Source organism: Bacillus rossius (genome assembly GCF_032445375.1).
Source record: "Bacillus rossius redtenbacheri isolate Brsri chromosome 4 unlocalized genomic scaffold, Brsri_v3 Brsri_v3_scf4_1, whole genome shotgun sequence".
In the NCBI taxonomy this organism is placed as follows: domain Eukaryota; kingdom Metazoa; phylum Arthropoda; class Insecta; order Phasmatodea; family Bacillidae; genus Bacillus; species Bacillus rossius.
The window spans coordinates 24,763,402-24,784,702 of record NW_026962010.1 but is presented as its reverse complement, the minus strand read 5'-3'; the positions used below and the strand labels follow the sequence as shown (position 1 = coordinate 24,784,702).

The 21,301-nt window shown below is 37.5% G+C and overlaps 1 protein-coding gene across 4 annotated transcripts in view; it reads right to left on the bottom strand.

Annotated features, from left to right (window-relative positions):
* LOC134541750 (ubiquitin-conjugating enzyme E2 T-like) overlaps window positions 1-21,301 on the bottom strand; it is a 71,271-nt gene that overhangs the window by 27,216 nt on the left and 22,754 nt on the right. For all 4 annotated transcript variants that reach the window (XM_063385411.1, XM_063385413.1, XM_063385410.1 and 1 more), the window contains exon 3: window positions 20,258-20,462. In XM_063385411.1, the coding sequence (XP_063241481.1) occupies window positions 20,258-20,462 (205 nt within the window). The remainder of the gene's footprint in view (window positions 1-20,257; window positions 20,463-21,301) is intronic.

Genomic DNA, 21,301 nt, shown 5'->3' with positions numbered 1-21,301 from the left:
GTTACAATTAACTTTACTATTTCTTAGCTTGAAATAATTTAAGTTTTCAGAACTATTTCATTGTCTAATTCACAACACCTAAAAATCAACTCAAAACAACAAATCATCAAAATCAATAAGATCATCTGACCTACCTATCAGTACTGTGAACTTGAACTGTTCGTACACATTTATAATAAGCTATTGTATTTAAATTCCAACCTAAATAAGGTTTAAAAAAAACTACTAATCCCTCTGTAAATTAAGAAAATTAACTTTAAAAATTAAACTTAAGGTATTAGTTCTTTTTGACAGCTACCACAACTCACTAGTTCCATTACATTACTATAACCTAAAAAGTTCTGTAAATAATGTTTATAACAAAAAAAAACTCCAGTTACTGTCTTCCATAAAAAAAAATAAAACTTTACATGACCTTATTAATCTCCACTTGTAAGTCCATGGCTGCCAGCTTTCTCTTCTCTTGAATCTTCAGTCTTGGCTCTTGTTTCAGTGATCTTGTATCTTGTCTCTCGAACTCTTGTCATCTTGTAAACTGGACTGCTGCTCAGCTCATCTTAAGGAATCTGTAACAGTTTCAAAAATACATGTTAATTTAAATTACATAATTCCTGTTCTTTGGTCCTAAAAAAAAAATTGTATTATTAGTACACATTACCCTGAAACAACATTATTATTCATTGTTTATTACTTAAAAAAAATGCTTTACCATAAAATCCTTTTTTGTTCTTTTCATTAGGCCTATTTATTTTCCTTCTTCTTAATTAAATTCTGCTTCAAATGTTAATCCTAACTTAAGACCTACCATCTATTTATTATTCATTACCTACATTATTTATGTTACCCTAAAATTCCCATAAGTTTCTAATACTTCCTATCAAAGACATTCTCTCTAAAAAAAAATTTACTTGTGACTCTTAACTTAACAAACTTAAAAAAAACTTTTACACTAGACTTAACTTATTATTCATTCTTAGTTACTAAATTTCTATATGTAAACTTTAGTACTTACAAACAAAAACTGCCTATTTCTCTCTACCTCTTAATCTCTTTCAATTATTACAATAATAATGTTACCTTGCATCTTTAAACTTTCTTCTTTTCAATTAAATTAGACATCTCATAACAATAAAAATTCTGCCTATACTCTTCTTATGGGTGTACAAACCAACAACAAAATTTCAAATTCTCAAGTTTCCTTATATTTAAATTATGCAATACAAATAACCTCTGTGGTGCCTGTACCCTTTAGGCCTACCACCTTCTCCTCTCACAGCATAACTCTTATTCCTCGGGGTCTGTATTCACTGTTCCAAATCAAATATCTCAAATAAATTAAAAACAAATTTATTATTTTAAGAAAACAAAAATTTACATTGAATTTACTATGGAGCCTGGAAATCTCAATGTCTCACAGCAGCTAACATGACTAAATCCCATGGAACCCCAGGTTTACATAACCTGTGCCCAAAAATTTAAGCATACCAGGCTTTCTCTGCACTGGTTTTACAGCATCACACACTATTTAGGGCCCCTGATCTGCCATCAGTCCCAAGGAGCTTTCCCACAACCCCTCTCTACACAAGCGCCTACCGCATTCCTCTCAATTGGCTATCGGTTTTACGGCATTCTTTTGGGATCCGACCATCAAGTTAGGGCTAATCGAACACTAAACCTCCATACTTCCAAACTAATGTAAATCAATTAAATTTTCTCTGTAATTTCTTAAAATCCAAATAAAAATTATTCAAACATGCCCAAGAAACTTTCAAAAAAAAAATTCATAATCTTATCTTCAAACCCTTAAAATAAAAATAAATAGATTACTCTGTTTTCTCCTTAATAACTGTAAACTGTCAACAAATATTATGTCGTAAATTTAACTATGCTTACTGACTCTAAATCATAAAATCTCATTCGTCCTAATTAATAAACAACCAATTTCCTTGAAATCTCACTGTATCTCTCATACTCAAACTCCACTGGCTGAATATCTCAATAAATTCAAAAACAATTATCTAAACTCTTAAAGAAACTCCTCCCCAATTATTCAAATTACTTCACCTTATTTTATTTCATTACTTAAAACACCTTACTCAAAAAAAATTAATTAATTATCTAGCTATCTTCCATTATTATTTATTTACCGAACAAAACTTTCTCCTAAATTAATTTAGTAACATTCAATTTCACATTAGGCAAGTACACTAACTCTCTACAGCAATGTTTCTCATTTCCCTCCTTCCTAACTGAATCCAATCTTACTTAACCTCCAGGGAATTTACCTCACAAAATAACCAAATTCACTGTAGTGCCTATCTGCTATAGGCCCACTACACAGGGGGCTCTAACCCCACCAACAAACTTCATTGAAATGGTACCCTATCCCATACAGGATAGCCACTTCGGTACTACCATGGGGAACTCCTGCCCCAAACTACTCACAACTCTCAGGATTCTCCTGACCCTTAATTCCGTAGTCAGCCCATCTCCTATGGTCTGCGCTACAATTCCCTTTCTTCCCAGGGACACAACACCTCACCTTAGGGTCCCTCGCCTTAAAGAAAACATTAATTTTGTCTCTCTGTTCCCTTGGAGTAAATTCCCTCTACACACAAAAACTATCCTTCCCACTTTTCTCAATGCTTATCGATTTTATAGTGTACCTCCTTAATAATGTTTACAAATCCCAAAAAAATATTTTTAAAACCGAGGTAGAATTTAACTAACAAAAACATAAACAACTTACAACGAAACACTTCTAGCCTATACATCATACACTTCTTAAATTAAATTACTTACATACTGAAAGTTCCTCTTCTCCTAAAACACACTTAAATTTAAATGTATTTAACCAATAGTCTATTTTCTTATCGCTAAGTTACCGTACAGCTGATCAAAACAAGGTCACGGCCTGTCCACGTCTCCGTATGAGCCCGTGACGTCACCGAATTCCATCAGGTGCGCCAACCCTCGCTTGCGGTTCCTCCGTTCTCCGCTAGGTCTCAGCACCTCCCCGTCACGTGTTCATTCTGCCACGTCCACTGACGTGTCGTTCTGAAACAACTCTCAACATTTTTCTAATTAAAACAAAACATCACTATAAATTCTATAACTCTCTTTTACATAAACTCTCGTTTTCTCTTTAATTCCTTTCTAACGTTTATCCTTCCCTCGACTGATTTAATTCGTACGTCTCGTCTCCTACGCGCACGACAGCAAAACAAACTTCACTTGAAAATAATTCCTATTTACGAAAAAAACTTTATTTTAAATTTTAACTCTCTTAACCTACAATCTTAAAATTAATTTCAATTAAATTAAACCACTTGCATTATCTCTATTAATCATTTAAATTATAACGTATTCTCCTCACGTAAAAATCCCCGATATAAATCTACAATAAATTCAACGACTTAAAACAACTTATCACTATAAACTTTATCCTTACAAGTATCCTCAAATAAACATCTGTTACGTCAAAAAAAAAATCTCAAAGACTTCCTCCACTATAGACTAAAATTCCGTAATCCTCTCCTCAAGTAAACTCTTAATAACCTGCTATCAGAAGCTGAAACTAACTTAATAATAAACATAAAAATCTACCTCTCTCTCTCTCCAGAAATAGAACCTATCCGGCGAACTCTACCATTTCTATCACGTGCACCTAGCCGGTGCCACCGCCATTTCTGTCACGTACCACTTTCGGAGGGGGGAGAGAATCGTTTCGTCATCCCGTACAGGATGTCTGGTGAGAGCTGAACTAAGGAGATTTTGCAAAATAACATAATACTTAATTAAAATTATTTTATTCTTAAAGTCAAATACTCAACATCATTTTAAAGAACATTTAAATAGCAGGATTACAATTTAAAACAATAATCTCTTTACTTCCTTAACGATTGAACGACCTTACAAGAGAGAGAATGAGAGAACTTCACTAAACACTTCCCTAGTCCTTCCGAATACCTCAAATCATAATTAATACTTAAAATTAAAACAAAGATAAGTCCATACTCACATTTTCCGAAAAGCCTTTCTTGATCGATTACTTTAAAAAAATAACGTAGGGGCCTCTCCTGCCCTTGAAATCCCGAACGAACATTACATTTTAAAAACTATGACGCGTGACCCCTGACGAGGGCCATAGCCTCCGCCCGAAAGCTTGACGACTACATTATGACCTAACTTAAATTAAACGACTCGTGGCCTCTGGCGTCGACCATAGCTTCCGCCCGAAAGCTTGAATTCCTACATCACGAACGAACTAACAACTCGTGACCACAGGTGAGACGCATAGCCTCCGCCTGAGTGAGCCTGAATTCCTACATCACGAACGAACTAACAACTCGTGACCACAGGTGAGACGCATAGCCTCCGCCTGAGTGAGCCTGAATTCCTACATCACGAACGAACTAACAACTCGTGACCACAGGTGAGACGCATAGCCTCCGCCTGAGTGAGCCCCGAGTCACCAATCACTTGCGCTTAAATTCGCGCGCCCTGCCGCGCCTAGCATAACAAAAGCTCGTTATTGAAGTCAAATTTACTAAACAACTAACTAGAACATCTGGGAAGACTACCCCCCCTCTACCCCAATGTGCAGGCCACACCGCGCGGCTTGTTACGACAGCGCGCCCCAGTAACTGCGGCCCGTGGCTGCGCCAGCGCGCGGCCAAACAAACAAACAAAATTCTGCAAGCCCGCAGCGCGCCGCGCCGGCCCCGTGCCCCAATTACATGGTCACGCCACTTGCGCTGACGAGTGAACAGAGCAGCCAGCCCAGAGTCCCGTCAGTAAAGTCCCTAAATTTGATTTCAACAACCCTGCAAAATTTCAACCCGCGACATATATCATCCCATGAACATTTTTAAAACAGTGCAGGCAATCAGATATCTATCTAACCATAAAGCATAGCAAAATGACATTTAGTTTTCAAAATACAATTTTTCTTTTAATTTAAAATACATTTTATATAAAACCTACATTTTTAAGTATCAAAACTTTTGTAAATAATTAATTTGGTTAATACCAGTATAAAATTTTTCCCCGGCATTGTAAGATGTGTAAAATTATTTTGGAAAACTAAAATAATTTAAAAAAATATTGGGTGGTATAATAATTGTTTCTTGAATTTTTATTAAAAATAAAAGGAAAAACAATGAAGTGTATTTTCATGTTAAAAATTAAATATAAATTTTGTCGAATTAGCTAGCGAGACTGTAAAGCCACCAATAAATAGTTTGTAGGACAACTTTCAATGTGTTGATTGATTAGTTTCAATACTTTATTTCGTAATACATGATCTAGTATGGTAAGCTTTAGGATATTTGTAGTTTAAACAAAAGCAATGTTTTAGAGATACACGAATATAGTCACAGAGTAAGTCGAGCACATGGTACTGTGGCGAGGCACATTAAAAGCAATTCTGAGAATTTCTTTCGGTCACGGGATTATCTTTTACCGGTGCCGGTTGTGGGTTGTCTCCCTCTCACGCACGCACGCACACACAGGTAGCCTGCCTCCCCTCCGGCCACGTGTTCCTCCACCCGGCTACCTGAGCTGTGTGGCCTGCGAGCTGGCTTCGCCGAGCGGCAGCACGAGACGGTGGAAAACTTTCAGGATTTGCGGAAATTGTGGAAAAGATATCTCGGAATTCAAAGCGATGACTATATGTTTTAAATACATGAATTTCTTCAGAAAAAAATTATCTTTTTTTCTAGACTTGTACTTTTTTTCTGTCATTCTCCTAAGCAGTATAAAATGGCCCCAAAGTTGGACAAGTTGGTGATTTTTTATTTCATATTTTGATAGAAAAAAACAAAAATGTAAAATTATACAGACAATTCGTGTATTATCTTCTCGTGGGTGAAAAATTTTCAGATTCGTAGTGTCGATTAATAAATCCCATCATTATTTTAAAAACATAGTGTTCCGCTAACTTCTGATGCTACTAGGGAGGCCCCTTAAGGCAAAGCTACCTGCTGGATTTCTCTTGATTTTCATTACTATCGGTTGACAACACACAGCGACCGACTGGATGCACGCCCGCCTCGACTTGTTTTAACTGCCGCAGCGATGTTTATTTTGACAGCTCAAGCAATTATCTTTTCCCGTGGGTTATAAAAAAAGGTCGCTTCACCCAGCATAAAAAAAAAAAGGCTACGCCACTTATTCCCCAAGCAGGAAACACACTGGCTGCCATCTGTCTCCCCCGCATTTATCTTTCTTCTAACATTCCACGTCTCGCCTCTCGCGCGAGCAATAACGAAGCGACCACGCATCGGGCTGTTTTATGCTTTGTTTGGTGACAGCAGCTTGATTTTATTCAGTATATTCCTTTTCATAGGACCCTTGCTATTAAAATACATTTATATTTAAGTTTGAAAGCTTGTAAATTCCTTGCCAGAGATGACTGAACTCGAACTTGGTGTGAAAAGTGACATATGTATTATGACCCCCCCCTCACCGCTTTAGTACACCATTCATAATAGCCCAATTTTACGGGAGAAGGAAGGGTGAAATGAGCATTTTCTCACTGAAGGTTTTTCAAAGGAAGCGAAGTTGGGGTGTTACAAGGGAGGACACTAGATGGTTTGTGTGTCTGGGAGGGATGAGCTAGCCTTGAAGAATGTGATGGAGGGAAGGGAGGGGTGAGCTTATGCGTCATGAAGCCGCTGCCGCCAGCCGGCCGAGCGAGCTTAGAGTGCGCCCACTCGCGTTGCAGGACCAACCGCTGCCATATTTTTAAAGGAAACATCCCATTATTTTTTTGTTATTCTTACAGGAACATTATAGGAAGTATTAAAGCCGACACAAAAATACGCCGTGTGTTAAAATTAACAGATTTCAATGATCTTTCATTTAATTTTTTCTAGTTTTTTTTCTGGTTTTCGCATTTTGGTCAAAATGTCCAATTTTTTGACGGTTCCCGAGAATGTATTCGTTAAATCACTGCTTCGTTAAATCCGGGGTTCGTGACATCGGGGTTCTAGTGTATTTAACTACAGCAAGCAAGCAGAATACGTACATGTAAACTGAATACGTACATGTAAACTAACCAGTAAAAATAAACTGTCTTTTGACATATTTTCTTTAGAGGTGGCCTGTAGGGCGAGGGACTTGTCATGAAGGTTGAAGTGGGTTTAAAGAAAAGCCGTCTAGCATTGTGAGTGACAGCATCCTGCCATTGTACGGCTGGTTTCTTAGCGAGTAACGGTGTGGGAGGGAGGGGGGGGGGGAGGGTTTGAAATTAACTGAAAATTTCGGAAAACATCTATTACGACCCCCCCCTCCTCCATTACGACCCTATTCCTGGGAACCGTGAGGGGTCGTTTCAGAGAGGTTTGACTGTATATCCAATATTGCCATTCTTCATTATTGCTGAAAGTTAAACATGAAATTTGCTGTTCTTGTGTAAGAGATGAGAATGTTGAAGCATCTTGATATAGCCACTTGGTTCTGAAATTTTGTAACACAATTGATTTTTGAACTTTGTATTTAATTACGTGTTCAAGTTTTATTAATTTCAGATTTTTTAAGAGATAATACTATAAAACAATAGCTACCACCATCAATATAATTGTTTACGTTGAGGAATAGAAGTTAAATTGCCATTGCATTGTTTGGATATTCATTGCAGCCATTTGACTTTTCAGAAGGTTTCTAATGTGTTAAAATGAACATCGCTGAATATGCATAAAGACGCCATATTTATAGGAAACTTGTAGGTTGCTTAAAACTTATTTTAATAATGGAACAGTAATCCACTCTTTTGTGTATTTAAAATGTGAGTTTTCACCTTTATTTTCATGCATAATACATTTAAGATTAAAGGGGAACGCTAAGAAAAGTACTTATTAATTTTCATGTTTATGTCACCATACGTTTGGTTCATGGCCGTATGGTATACAATAGCACGTGGCACAAAAAAAAAGTAAGTTGTTTACAATGGCGAATGAAGCTGTGGTGACCATACACTCATGCAGTAACGCTTAATAATTAAACTTCACGCTATTCATTTTGAGAATGTATTGTTTTCTCTAAATTTTACGATGGTTTGCCACGAAATACAGCACTAATTCTACGTAAACAGTGGGAAATGCTTTTGCACAAGGCGGGAAAAAAATGCATTATTAGTATAGGGAAATTGACGTGACACGGGGGCAGGTCGATCGATTATCAGCGGGAGAACTTACAAGGCCCTGTGGCCTCAGGAACCTCCACTGACAAGGAAGGACATGTTATTACGCACCTGGTCCATCGAATATCTACAGGTGATGGGGGTTATGGAAGTTGCTGTACAACTGAAGGGGCGTGAGTCAGCGGTACTCCTAGAGTTGGTAGTGGTGGAAGGACAAGGGCCGAATTTGCTGGGACGAGATTGGTTTGCACCTCTGGGAATTAAGTTAGTGGGGGTGAACAAGGTTAGGGAAGACTTGGCAGCAGGGATTGTTAGGGAGTTTCCGGATGTGTTTAAGGCAGATAAGCTGGGAAAATATGTAGGACCACAAGTGACAATAACAGTTCCACCAGAATGTGACCCTGTGTTTAAAAAGAGCCGGCCAATACCATTTGCTTTGAGAGACAAGGTGAGCCAGGAAATAGATAGGTTAGTGCAGCGTGGAGTGTATGAACCAGTGGACTTTTCGGGTTGGGCGACTCCAGTCATACCCATTTTGAAGAAAGACGGGTCCATTCGGCTTTGCGGGAACTATAAGGGCACTGTAAACAGCGTGTGTGACACTAGTGTGTACCCATTGCCCACTGTCAGTGAAGCACTAGCAGTACTAGAGGGAGGACAGCTGTTCTCAAAACTGGATCTGGAGGAAGCATATTTGCAGGTAACTGTAGATGAGGGCACAGCAAAATTGCTTACGGTAAATACCATGAAGGGGTTGTTCAAGGTTAAGAGATTACCATTTGGCATAAGTAGTGGTCCAGCGATATTCCAGCGGTTGATGGACACCTTGCTTGCTGGCATACCTGGTACAGTAGTATTACTTGATGATATATTAATATCCGGAGGAGGTGACAATGAGCACTGGAGTCGTGTCCGTGAAGTCCTGGGACGGTTGCAAAGTGCAGGGCTTAGGTTAAAGAGTGAAAAATGTGTTTGGGGGGTGGATTCAGTTGTTTTCCTGGGACACAGAATTGACAAGATGGGTATCCATCCACTTTCAAGTAAGGTTGAAGCAGTTCACGATGTGCCAGAACCTAGTAACAAAAAAGAGCTCCAGGCATTTTTGGGTCTCTTGAATTTTTATGAGAGATTTCTTTGTCACAAAGCAGATGTATTAGAGCCTCTTCACAGACTGCTGGATGCCAACACTCCATGGTGCTGGACAGATGCACACGCAAGGGCGTTTGAAGAGGCCAAGCAGCTTTTACGATCGGAGCAAGTCTTGATACACTATGACCTAAACAAACCCTTAGTTTTAACATGTGATGCATCTGAGTATGGGGTAGGGGCGGTGCTGGCCCATGATCTGGGAAATGGGACGGAAGCTCCAATCGCATTTGGGTCTAGGACACTACAAAAGAGCGAACGAAACTACGCGCAGGTGGACAAAGAGGCCTTGGCTGTCATTTTTGGGGTGTCCAAATTTAAACAATATTTGATCGGAAGACAGTTCAAGATTGTGACTGACCATAAGCCACTCTTGCGCCTTCTCCATCCCAAGCAGCCCGTTCCAGATACCATTTCACCGCGATTGTTGAGATGGAGTTTGATGTTAGGAATGTATGATTTTGAACTAGAATTCAGACCAGGGACCCAAATACAGCATGCTGATGCCCTTAGCAGATTGCCTCTGCAGTCACCTGCATTCCCAGTTCCAGGTCCCAGTGAAATTCTCATGCTGGAAGAAGCGGGGGAAGTGTTTGTCGATCCACAGACAATAGCAAGAGAGACTGGGAAGGATCATTTACTGTGCAAGGTGTTGACATATACACAAAATGGATGGCCAGATCAAGTGACAGAGGAGATGCAGCCCTATGTTCGACGGAAGCTGGAACTGTCTGTTCACAAGGAGTGTTTGTTGTGGGGATCCAGGGTAGTAATCCCACCACAGTTACGGACAGAGGTGATGAGCATGCTTCATGCAAACCAAGATGGGGTGGTGCATATGAAAGCGTTGGCAAGGAGTTACTTTTGGTGGCCAAAACTAGATGCTGCAATTGAACAGGTTGTGAAGGCATGCAAAAGTTGTCAGCAGTGTCAAAATAATCCACCTAAGGTTAAAGCAGTAGCCTGGCCCACAGCTGACAAACCATGGTCTCGATTGCACATAGATTTTGCGGGACCATTTCAAGGAGCTAATTTTCTCATTGTAGTCGATGCGTATTCCAAGTGGCCAGAGGTCAGGCAAGTGGGAAGTATGACTGCAACAGCCGTAATTCAAGAATTACGAGACATATTCAGTTATCATGGACTGCCAGACACTGTGGTGGCAGATAATGGGACAGCCTTCCGATCCCAAGAGATGGCACAGTTTTTAAAAAATAATGGCATTGACATGGTTTTCGCACCACCCTATCATCCTTCGAGTAATGGGTTGGCGGAGAGGACGGTGCAAACTTTCAAGGTGAAACTCCGTAAACTGGTATTGGGTGACTGGCGAACTCGAATAGCGCGGACGCTGTTAGCATGGCGCACTACGCCAAGACAAGGGGAAAATAACACTTGGAAAACTCCCGCGGAGTTGTTGATGGGGCGATCATTACAGACAGCTTTGACAAAACTCCATCCAGCAACAGGTACAGTTCAGAGAAGTCAGGCGGACAATACGGTAGCAACGCGGGTTCGACACTTCAGAGAAGGTGAGGCAGTGTGGCTGCGGAATTATAGAAGAGTCCCAAAGTGGATACCAGGCTGGATCTCTGGGGTAGAAGGGTTGCTGATATATGGGGTCAAAGATGAGCAAGGAGGCTTACACAGGAGGCACGTCTATCAGTTACGTCGAAGAAGTAGCCAGCCAGACAGGGGACAGTGTCCTGGGGAGGCAGTGTCCTGTAGGGAGCAGACGTTTTTGCAGCAGCCACACCGGGTTGCATCCGGAGTTCGCCCCAGCAGTGAAGGTACGCAGCAGCCAGCAGCGGCGGCCATAACAGCAGCAGAACCAACTGGCGAACGGGGTCGGACGACTGCAGATGAGTCCACAGCGGCAGCAGGGACACCCGTAAAATCAGCTTCCGAGATGCCTGGATATGGAAACAGCCCGGGGATCTCCCAAGGATCTCCTCCATTCAGGGGTTTTCCTTCCAGTTCGGTACTAGGCCGTACTCAGGACAGGTCCTCGAGGAGACATCGAGTGCCACCAAGAAAGTTAGATGATTACGTGACAAATTAAATGGGGGGAAGTGTTGTATATAGTATGGATGAGGATATTTGGTGACTCAGGTTGGCAACACAGACCGATGCGCCACTCATCCAGTCGAGCATCAGCCGCCGCCATGTCCGCGTGGTCTATACATAACAATGAACATCGCTGAATATGCATAAAGACGCCATATTTATAGGAAACTTGTACGTTGCTTAAAACTTATTTTAATAATGGAACAGTAATACGCTCTTTTGTGTATTTAAAATGTGAGTTTTCACCTTTATTTTCATGCATAATACATTTAAGATTAAAGGGGAACGCTAAGAAAAGTACTTATTAATTTTCATGTTTATGTCACCATACGTTTGGTTCATGGCCGTATGGTATACAATAGCACGTGGCACAAAAAAAAAGTAAGTTGTTTACAATGGCGAATGAAGCTGTGGTGACCATACACTCATGCAGTAACGCTTAATAATTAAACTTCACGCTATTCATTTTGAGAATGTATTGTTTTCTCTAAATTTTACGATGGTTTGCCACGAAATACAGCACTAATTCTACGTAAACAGTGGGAAATGCTTTTGCACAAGGCGGGAAAAAAATGCATTATTAGTATAGGGAAATTGACAGTGCATGTAAAAAAATACGTTAATCGCGGGAATTCGTATATCGCGGGTACGTAAAAATGAGGTTCTACTGTATTATAAAGATGACGAACATTCAGCATAAGGCCACATAACATATTTTTGTGGTAGACATAACATAACATTTTTAATAAGTAAAACTTTTTAATAGGACATTAAAAAAAAGTCGAATGTGAATTAAGTTACCTATCTACATTACAAAACCCGCTGACTGCAGTTGCTGTTTTCTTGGAAGAATGCTGCTCGTCAGAAGAAACTTCAGACATTTTTTGGGGTGGTTCTGGGTCATCTGGGTCGTCATTATCTTTTCTCTATTTGCAAAACTTAGACGTAAGCCTGGTCATCGCAAGTCACCTCAAGAAACAATAATATTGTAAACGTAACGTAAGAAGTGTGGTTATAGAAATTTGCGTCGGAAAAAAGAAAACACGAGAAATAATGATGGCTGCCGCGACTACGCTAGTCAACTTAGTACCGTACTATAAAATTTACTGGACCAGTACTTTTAATACACATGATTAAATTAATATTTTCAGCACCTGACTGTTATAACCAAAAAGGCCAAAGAAAATAAATACATCCCAGTAATTTAAAATACGTAATTTACGTAATCATTTCCTACCACATTTCTCTTGTGTTAACTTGATCATGTTAGTTTTGCCGAAATACGAGAGTTCTCGTACATGCGCTTTAGTTTAACGTATGGGGTACGCAATCTTTAGTGATTTTACAACACTTCTCGTACACGCACTATAGTTAAAGGTATAATATACAATACCTTTGGCATTTGTACGATAGTTTATATTACGTAGTACGAGAAATGCATACATACAAAATTCTCTAAAGTAAACAAAAAACAAAGCGCACCTATATGAAAAAATGCTATGCGAGGTATGCAACTATTAATAATTTTTTTTTTTATTATTTTGTCTGCGCTTGAAACTGTTGAGGCGACGATTATGCGATAAAAGTCTGAATATTACAAGTAATGGAATTTTGTTGTGCTGTTTTGTGAATGGTCTCAAATAGGGGTTAGAAAATTAGAAAAACGTAATTTTTTTAAACGAACGTTCGGTTTTTCGAATATATTTTAAGAGGTTTCGAACCGAACCAAACCGAACCGAAAGTAAGGGTTCGGTTGTGTTCAAAATTTTCGAACTTTGCCCAGCACTACAATTTTCAATTACTACCTAAAACTCTTAAAAACCCACCTCCAATCCCACCTCGGATCCTACGAATCCTCGAATCCATAGAATTCGGTATATTCGATGAATCCAAGATTCAAAAATCTCATCTCTAGTTCTAAGTAATCGCTTGTGCAAGCCACGTGCATGGGCCTTATTCCCACGTTCCGATTAGGTGCCTGAGATCTTGGAGACGCACCTCATGAGACCGTGTACGAGAGTACGCGCACGTATTAAACGCAGACTTGCCAACTTGTAAAGTTGCTTATCAGTAAGATTTTAAAATTTTCCGAAAAGTGCGTAAATAGGTCGCGGCATTTCATGTCAGTTATACACACCAGTTGTTCACCATAAACAAGTGGGAAACATGTGTTATACACATAATTACACACAAATATCACATATAATGCAAATGAATGCTATTCTCCGTAATTTAAACAAACAAGATGAAAAATAATTTTCAAAACTTAATTTTCTTATGCTGAACTTAAAATTCCCTTTTTCTTTTAAAAATTCTTGAAAACCAATTTATCTACCTATCTTTTGGATGATGTTTGTTATTTTTCCCTCTGAATTTTGCCACACTCAATTTAAAATTATGCCATTGCAAACACTTGTAAAACCTTAAAATATGTCACCACGAGGGGATAAAGTTTGGAACAAGAATCTGTGAAAGGCAAAATGGCCCAGTTTGCAAACAGTCAACAATATTAGAAACTGCATCTAGTCATTTCATTAACAATGGCAGTTGTCTTAGTTCTACCACAGCTATATTGCTTAGCCACATCACACTTAGGAAACATTTTTCTAAGCAGTGGGCCAACATGATTTGCAACACTAAAGGGTATGTTGTGTTCCACTAAAAAAACCAGTGAACAAACACTCAGCCTGAATAACCTCATTTTCAACAGTATGTAAGGGTTACATATTTTTATTTTTCTGTTGGTATTTGAAATTACTTACATGTTTCGCACACTTGATATGGATAGTGATATCATTTTTGCCCCCATGAGAAATATTAATATCACAGCAACAGACGGAACAAAACGCATGCTTCTCACCTTTCTCAGATTTCAGGATACATGAAAACTGTGTAGAGTATGCCGATCTAAACACTTGATCGTATTGTTTCTTTTTATCACACATATTATAAATTTTGTTGGCACATAATGAATATATTTATGCAACAAAAAATAAAAATAATCGAAGCCTTGACTCAAACGACTTTATTTCTTTCTTGCTTCACTACACAACGAAATGTATGTGAAACTCAAATATACTCCCAAACATAACTGTATCGTAAATATTTTGCTTTAACTGAACAACTATAGTTTTTAATTAATGCAAACCAAACCACTATTTGTTATCAAACACAATACTACACGCGTGGACATAACCTGCAATCTCGTACACGACGGGCCCATCCATAGAGTAAATAAAGTACACAATACTACATGCGTGGACATAACCTGCAATCTCGTACACGACGGGCCCATCCATAGAGTAAATAAAGTACACAATACTACACGCGTGGACATAACCTGCAATCTCGTACACGACGGGCCCATCCATAGAGTAAATAAAGTACTAGTACAGAGAGGACACTCAATGCTGTTGCAGTTCAACGTTTTTTTTTATTCAGAAATGCTAGTTACTTGACAAACATTAAAACGACGTTACAATGGCTTAAAACCGAGATAAAGTACCTTCTCGAGTAAAACTTACGTTTCAAATTATAAGTACATTTTAATTTAAATAGAACATTTATCCTAGAAAGTACAATTTGCAGTTATTATGCTTAAAGCACTAATTTGAATAGTAGGGAAATTTGCAGCTTCAACTGAATGTTGGCTAGCTTGTGACTTCTTTCGTGCACGCATTAATATTTATAAATATTGATTTTATTTTTTTTCCTTATAAAAAAGGCAAATCATTTAACTAAATATTGGTAAACGTAACATATAATGATTTAGGCGAGCAATATTTTTAAAACAATAAGTAAATTTCATACCTTCGGAACTGTTTGCCTTAACCTCATTTCGGTTAAAAATGTTTTTGTTTACGTAGCATAACATGTCAAAATGCATAACATGTAACATATTTTCGGATTATAATAAATTGCTGCCCCTTTTTTATGTCCATCTTACTTGTCTCAGCGTTTACACAAGTAATCGTAGTACAACATATAGATACCTTAACCAACATAAAATATGTTCATTCAGATAGGCAACACATATCTGTTGGTGTTACTCAGGGTTCTGCACTAGGACCTTTGCTTTTTTTTATATACGTTAAAGATTTGCCTAAAAATGTTAAGAGTGGGAAAATTGTATTATATGCTGTCGACACTAATATATCTATACATGGAGATAACCCTTTAAGTTTTAATTGCAAATATCACAATTTTAACTAGGGACATCATAGATTGGTTTAAGGCTAGCGAATTAATTATTAATAACACAGAAACAACGTGGCTGCATTTTAAACTTAATAACTTATACAATTTGCAAGACCCAACTGTATCGATAAATGGTGATGATATATCGCCATCAAATTCAACCAAAATACTAGGACTAAAAAAATGAGCTCAATATTATTTGCCATGAGAACATTTTCAAAACTGACTAATCTAAATGCTTTAAAAATTATTTACTTTGGTTATGTTGAACCTCACTTATGATATGGAATAATATTTTGGGGTAATTCCACGGACTCATCTAAAATGTTTCGAATACAGAAAATATTTGTACGTATAATATCGCATGTAAATTATCGTACCTCATGCAGACAACTTTTCAAAAGTTTAGTTGTCTTAAAACTACCATCGTTATACATTTATGAATTACTTATATTTGCTCATCCACAGTTGAATGAACTGCAGAATTTCAATTTACATAATTATTCGACTAGAACAAAAAATAATTTTCATATATTACAACATCATACAAAATGTTTTGCAAATAGTCCGAGATACTCTGCTAAACTTCCACCACATTTTAAATCAGAAAACAAACTTTGTGCATTTAAAAATAAAAACTGAAAGATTTGCTGTTGGTTTTATTATATTAATGATTTTATGGAAGCAAAACTATGCTAAAAATGTATTATTATTATTATTATTATTATTATTATTATTATTATTATGATATGATGTACATTATTTGTTTTTTACTATTATTTTACTTTATAAGTATATGACTGTACTTAAATGTGTATTCATAATGTTCAATATTCTTGACGAGTCCTATACTACATGTACAATATAATTGTATATTTTTGTAGTTGACTTGGACAGTAAAACTACTATACTACTAATTTCTGTTCTAGTAGAATCATGTTGATTGAAGTTAAGGTTAGGATTTTCGTAGGTACCTACTGAATTGCATTACAAATCGCAAACAGAACTAATGCATAAAAAAAGTGCACAAGTATCTAATCATTAACACAGGCAATGTGAATTTCTGGCAAATTTAACAGCCTAAGATGTACAATTTTTCCACAAAAACTGAAATGAAGCTGTTACCAATGGCATCTAATTCTTTATGGATTAGGTGAAAGTACAAATCTTTCTCCTATCTTCACTTCTTGAAGACAGGTGTGTAGGAATTGTTGAATTGTTAAGGGGAAAAAAACCTTAATTTCAACATCAAAATTTAAAAGACAGTTCATGGTAAATATGTAGTTGAGCGGTAATTGCGAAAAAAAATGTTAAAAATCCGAAAATACCTTTATTAAACGCTCTTCAACTTCCTCTTTTCATTAAAAGCGGCAGAGGTAAGAAATTCCAAATACTTTAGGAGATATCGAATTTTTAAATTTCATCATATGTAGTTGAGCGGTATTTGCGAAAAAAATGTTAAAAGTCCTAAAATACCTTTATTAGATGCTCTTCAACTTCCTCTTTTCATTAAAAGCGGCGGAGATAAGAAATTTCAAATACTTTAGGAGATATTGCCGTTCTTATTTTGCATACAAGACCTGTGTTTATCATTGGACCGTCGCCATTTTTTTATTTTGCCGTGTGTTTGTGAATGCCTAATTAATGAAAATGGTCGATTAGGTCAGGTCAGTTACATTATAAATACTTTGAAACTAAGCGTACATTAGAAATAATATGAAATTATTTCAATGGTTATTTAGTTTTAAAGTATTTATAATGTAACTGACCTGACCTAACAAACCGGGACAAAGAATGAACAGAAACAACTCACGTAAAATTTTTTTGTTACTTATTACTTGCGCAACAGTAAAAAATAAGACTTCAAAATTAGATTTAAAAATTTGATATCTCCTTAAGTATTTGGAATTTCTTATCTCCGCCGCTTTTAATGAAAAGAGGAAGTTGAAGAGCATCTACTAAAGGTATTTTCGGATTTTTAACTTTTTTTTTCGCAAATACCGCTCAACTACATATGATGAAATTTAAAAATTCGATATCTCCTAAAGTATTTGGAATTTCTTACCTCTGCCGCTTTTAATGAAAAGAGGAAGTTAAAGAGCATAGAATAAAAGTATTTTCGGATTTTTAACATTTTTTTTCGCAAATACCGCCGAACTACATATTTACCCAGTTCATTTTATCGCAACCCTCACCTCAGTAATTGTTCCGTATCACGTATCAAAGTTTATCCCTTAATCCTGTTGGCATGATCATGTATGACACATGCATGGCACATGATGCTTGCTGTTTTAATTCAGTACTTCGAAAGATCTGGACATAACAATGATATAAAATACAAACCATGTTACGAAGTAAAACAAAGTTTTTTCAGGATTTTTTTAAATCTAATAATATGATCATAATTCTTTGTTACATCCGAATTTTTTTTATATTCAGGATCTTTCGATATACTAAATAAAACAGCAAGTATCATTACCACAGGATCAATGTATTCAGGATCATGCCATTAGTATCAAGGGATAGACTTGGATACGCAATACAAAATTTTTACCCCACCTCCCTCTCGACCTAAAAATAAAATACATACAAAACATTTAGAATAAATAAAGTACATAAGCAGCAAGTTTGAGCAGAATTTAAGACTCATTGACATTTAGAACAGTATCTAAGTATTAATGTTGTGTGTGCTTGTCCTCAATGTGCAACTACACACTACCTAAAAAGAGGAAATTCTGTAGGGCTTGAAAACAAAATGCTCATCACTATTTTAACTATACAAAACTTTTATTTTGTTTCGTTTTAATAATTTACACATACCTAGTTTCGTCAAGCGGAAACTTAAAAGTAAAGTAAATTATTATTATCTCTTCTCTTGTAGCAGTAGTTAACACAACACGTAACCGAATCAGGCATGTTTCATTACAGTGATTTATAAAGTAGTTCATGAAATCATTGATAATATTTAACGAGATTACTATTTCAAAAAGATTGAAACAAAATTTCCTTAGAAATTTTTTATTAAACATAATATTGCTTAATTCAACACCGACGCCATTAATTATGTTGTTGTTGGATAAACAAGTGGTTCAACATGCCAACGAAAACTTGTTTATTTTCTTTTAAGTAAATATATTATTTTCATTTCAACACTACCAATTCATCTCATAAATTTGATAAAATGTTAAAACAAATGTAATATTTATTTAATCAACGTGGTATTTTGATTATAATTTTCGTGCTCAGATGTTGGATAAAACTGTATAGCAACTAGAAAAATGTGATTGCCATGCCCTATGAAGTGTCCCCCCCCCCCCTTGGGCCCATCTACAACAGTCCGAACCTGTGGCCTCTGGGCGGTCCGTGTCATTATCCCATAGATAAAGGTTACTATCTTAAAATGAATGAATGACGTCACATTGTCGCACATACGACTGTCCAGTCTACAATTACGATGTCTGATGTCTGAATCTAACGATTTCTAAAGTATTCACCACAGCGCAGTACTGTCGAAGCACGGCAAAAAATGTCGCCGGGTCAGTGCAAATATATGGTATTCTGTACTGTAAACTACAGTACATGTACCACAAAATGCGGTTAAAACAATCTTGCAGCACGTTAAAATCGGTACTTCCTTTCTTCTTGCCATAAAAACCATTACAAAACTGTGGTATTGTACGTCACATTTACGGCACTGTTTTAACAAACATACGGTACAAAAACCGTACATATGGTATTTACCGATGCAAGTACACTATTTTATGGCACGAGATTGAAAACGCTAGCCCATGAGTCAATGTAGAATTTCAGGCCAGCAGAAACGTAATGCGTAAAATTAATGCCGCTACCCGTAAAAACGTAAGAATTGCAATTACCCGTACAAATTACGGCAGAATCGTACAAGTTGGCAGGTCTGTAAACGTATTAATTCTAATTGTCTCCTTGTATTTTTTTTGCACCGACCACGTGGCGACCTATACCTCGTGAGCAGGCGTGTGGGATGCCTGGAGAGCCCACTATTACTTGGTATAACATAAGCGTGCCCGACACTGAGAGCGGGCCAGGTCTGAGTGTACTACGGGAGTTAACCGAGGGTCCAGTCTTGCCTCACACGGGCGACGTCACGCCCTGGGGCGGATGATAGCCGGGTCCACGTGCCCTTCAACATGGTGGCGCCCATTTTCAAACAATTCTGTAGCGACCCTCTCAAAACCTGAACCGCGACAACATATATTTTCAAACTTCCTATATGCATCAATGTATGGGACATCTAATTCCTAATGAGTGAATATATAGCTCGTTTTCCATGTTAACGAATAAGTAGGTAACTTTTCTTGAAAAATTGCCACAAAATTAGCTGACAACAAAATAAATATCCGATGAGTTGAATCAAAAGATTTTTTAACAATTCAGAATTTTTTACTACAATTTTTACCATTAATTTATGTTGACCTTCACATTTCCTGGTTAAAAAAATTCTCTCATACAGCCCTAAATAAAATAAATGTAAAATATTAAATTTTTCATTGTCCTCCATAAAAAAAACACAGCAAATGTGTATAAATTTATTTTCCAACTGAACAATCATCCCGCAGAACTCACACATCTCACATTACACTGGCAGTCGCCACGAGCAGTTTGTTTTGCGTAACTGTCACTGTGTGAGCATGAGTCTTTAAAGAGGTGTCTGAGTGGGAGACTTACGATGTTCGCCCTGAGAGGATCGTCAGGGTTCGGGGTGGCCAGAAGCACCTGGATGGACTGCAGCACACTCGACAGGGTGAAGACCGGACTCCAGGTGCCATCTGGAGGCCACTTCAACATGTCCATGCAGATGCGCCCCGCTTCGTCCACGTTCGGGTGGTAGACCGGAGTCACGAACTTCATGTGGGGAGGCTCCAGAGGGTACCTATAGACACACCAGGCTTTATACCCTACAAATTGTAGTGATTAAAGAGGACCCTAAGAATTTTTTTTTAATTTGAAGATGGCTGCAATTGGGAACAGGCCTGGTGGCAAGCATTCACTATACTTTCCTCTCGCTCTTCACCTGAACTGAGCCACACTCCTTGCAGTACACACTACCCATTCAAGACATTCCATTCCCCTATCGTTCTCTCCACCACCGACATTTTCCCTATTTCCATTCTTCTTCTCTCTTTACAAGCTTTCCTAGAGTTCTCCCTTCTACTTCTAAGCTTTCCCTTCCTTGGCTCTTCCCACCCTCCCACCTGCTCAGTACTTCTCCATCTGCCATCTGTCCTTTAGGCTATCCTCAACCTACTTAGCTGCCTTATCCTGACAGAGAGTGTACTTAGATACTAATAATCACTCAAAATCTTCATTATGTATACCCAAAGTAAGAATGACCTTTTGTTTAGATTAGTTTAAAATGTTAATAAATTAGACAAATATGGTAGATAGTGAACTATGAACAGAAACAATAATAAAAATTAGATAAATAATAACTCTACCAGTAACTATCATGTCTCAGAAAAAATTGTATCAACTGAATTCATTTATGTCACTTCTATTGATTTGTAGTATGTTTGTGTTTATTTTTATTTCATTTAGTTAGTATTAACATGGTATAGGTATAAATGTTTTTAGTTTCATCAATGAAGTATTACATACTCTGAGCTGTCCATTTGTAAGTCTACTGTCCAACATATTTTTTTCTGCCTGTTTTTGTGCGATTGTATGTGTCGTGCCTAATTCATAATAAAGTTTTATAACTGTTGATAGGCA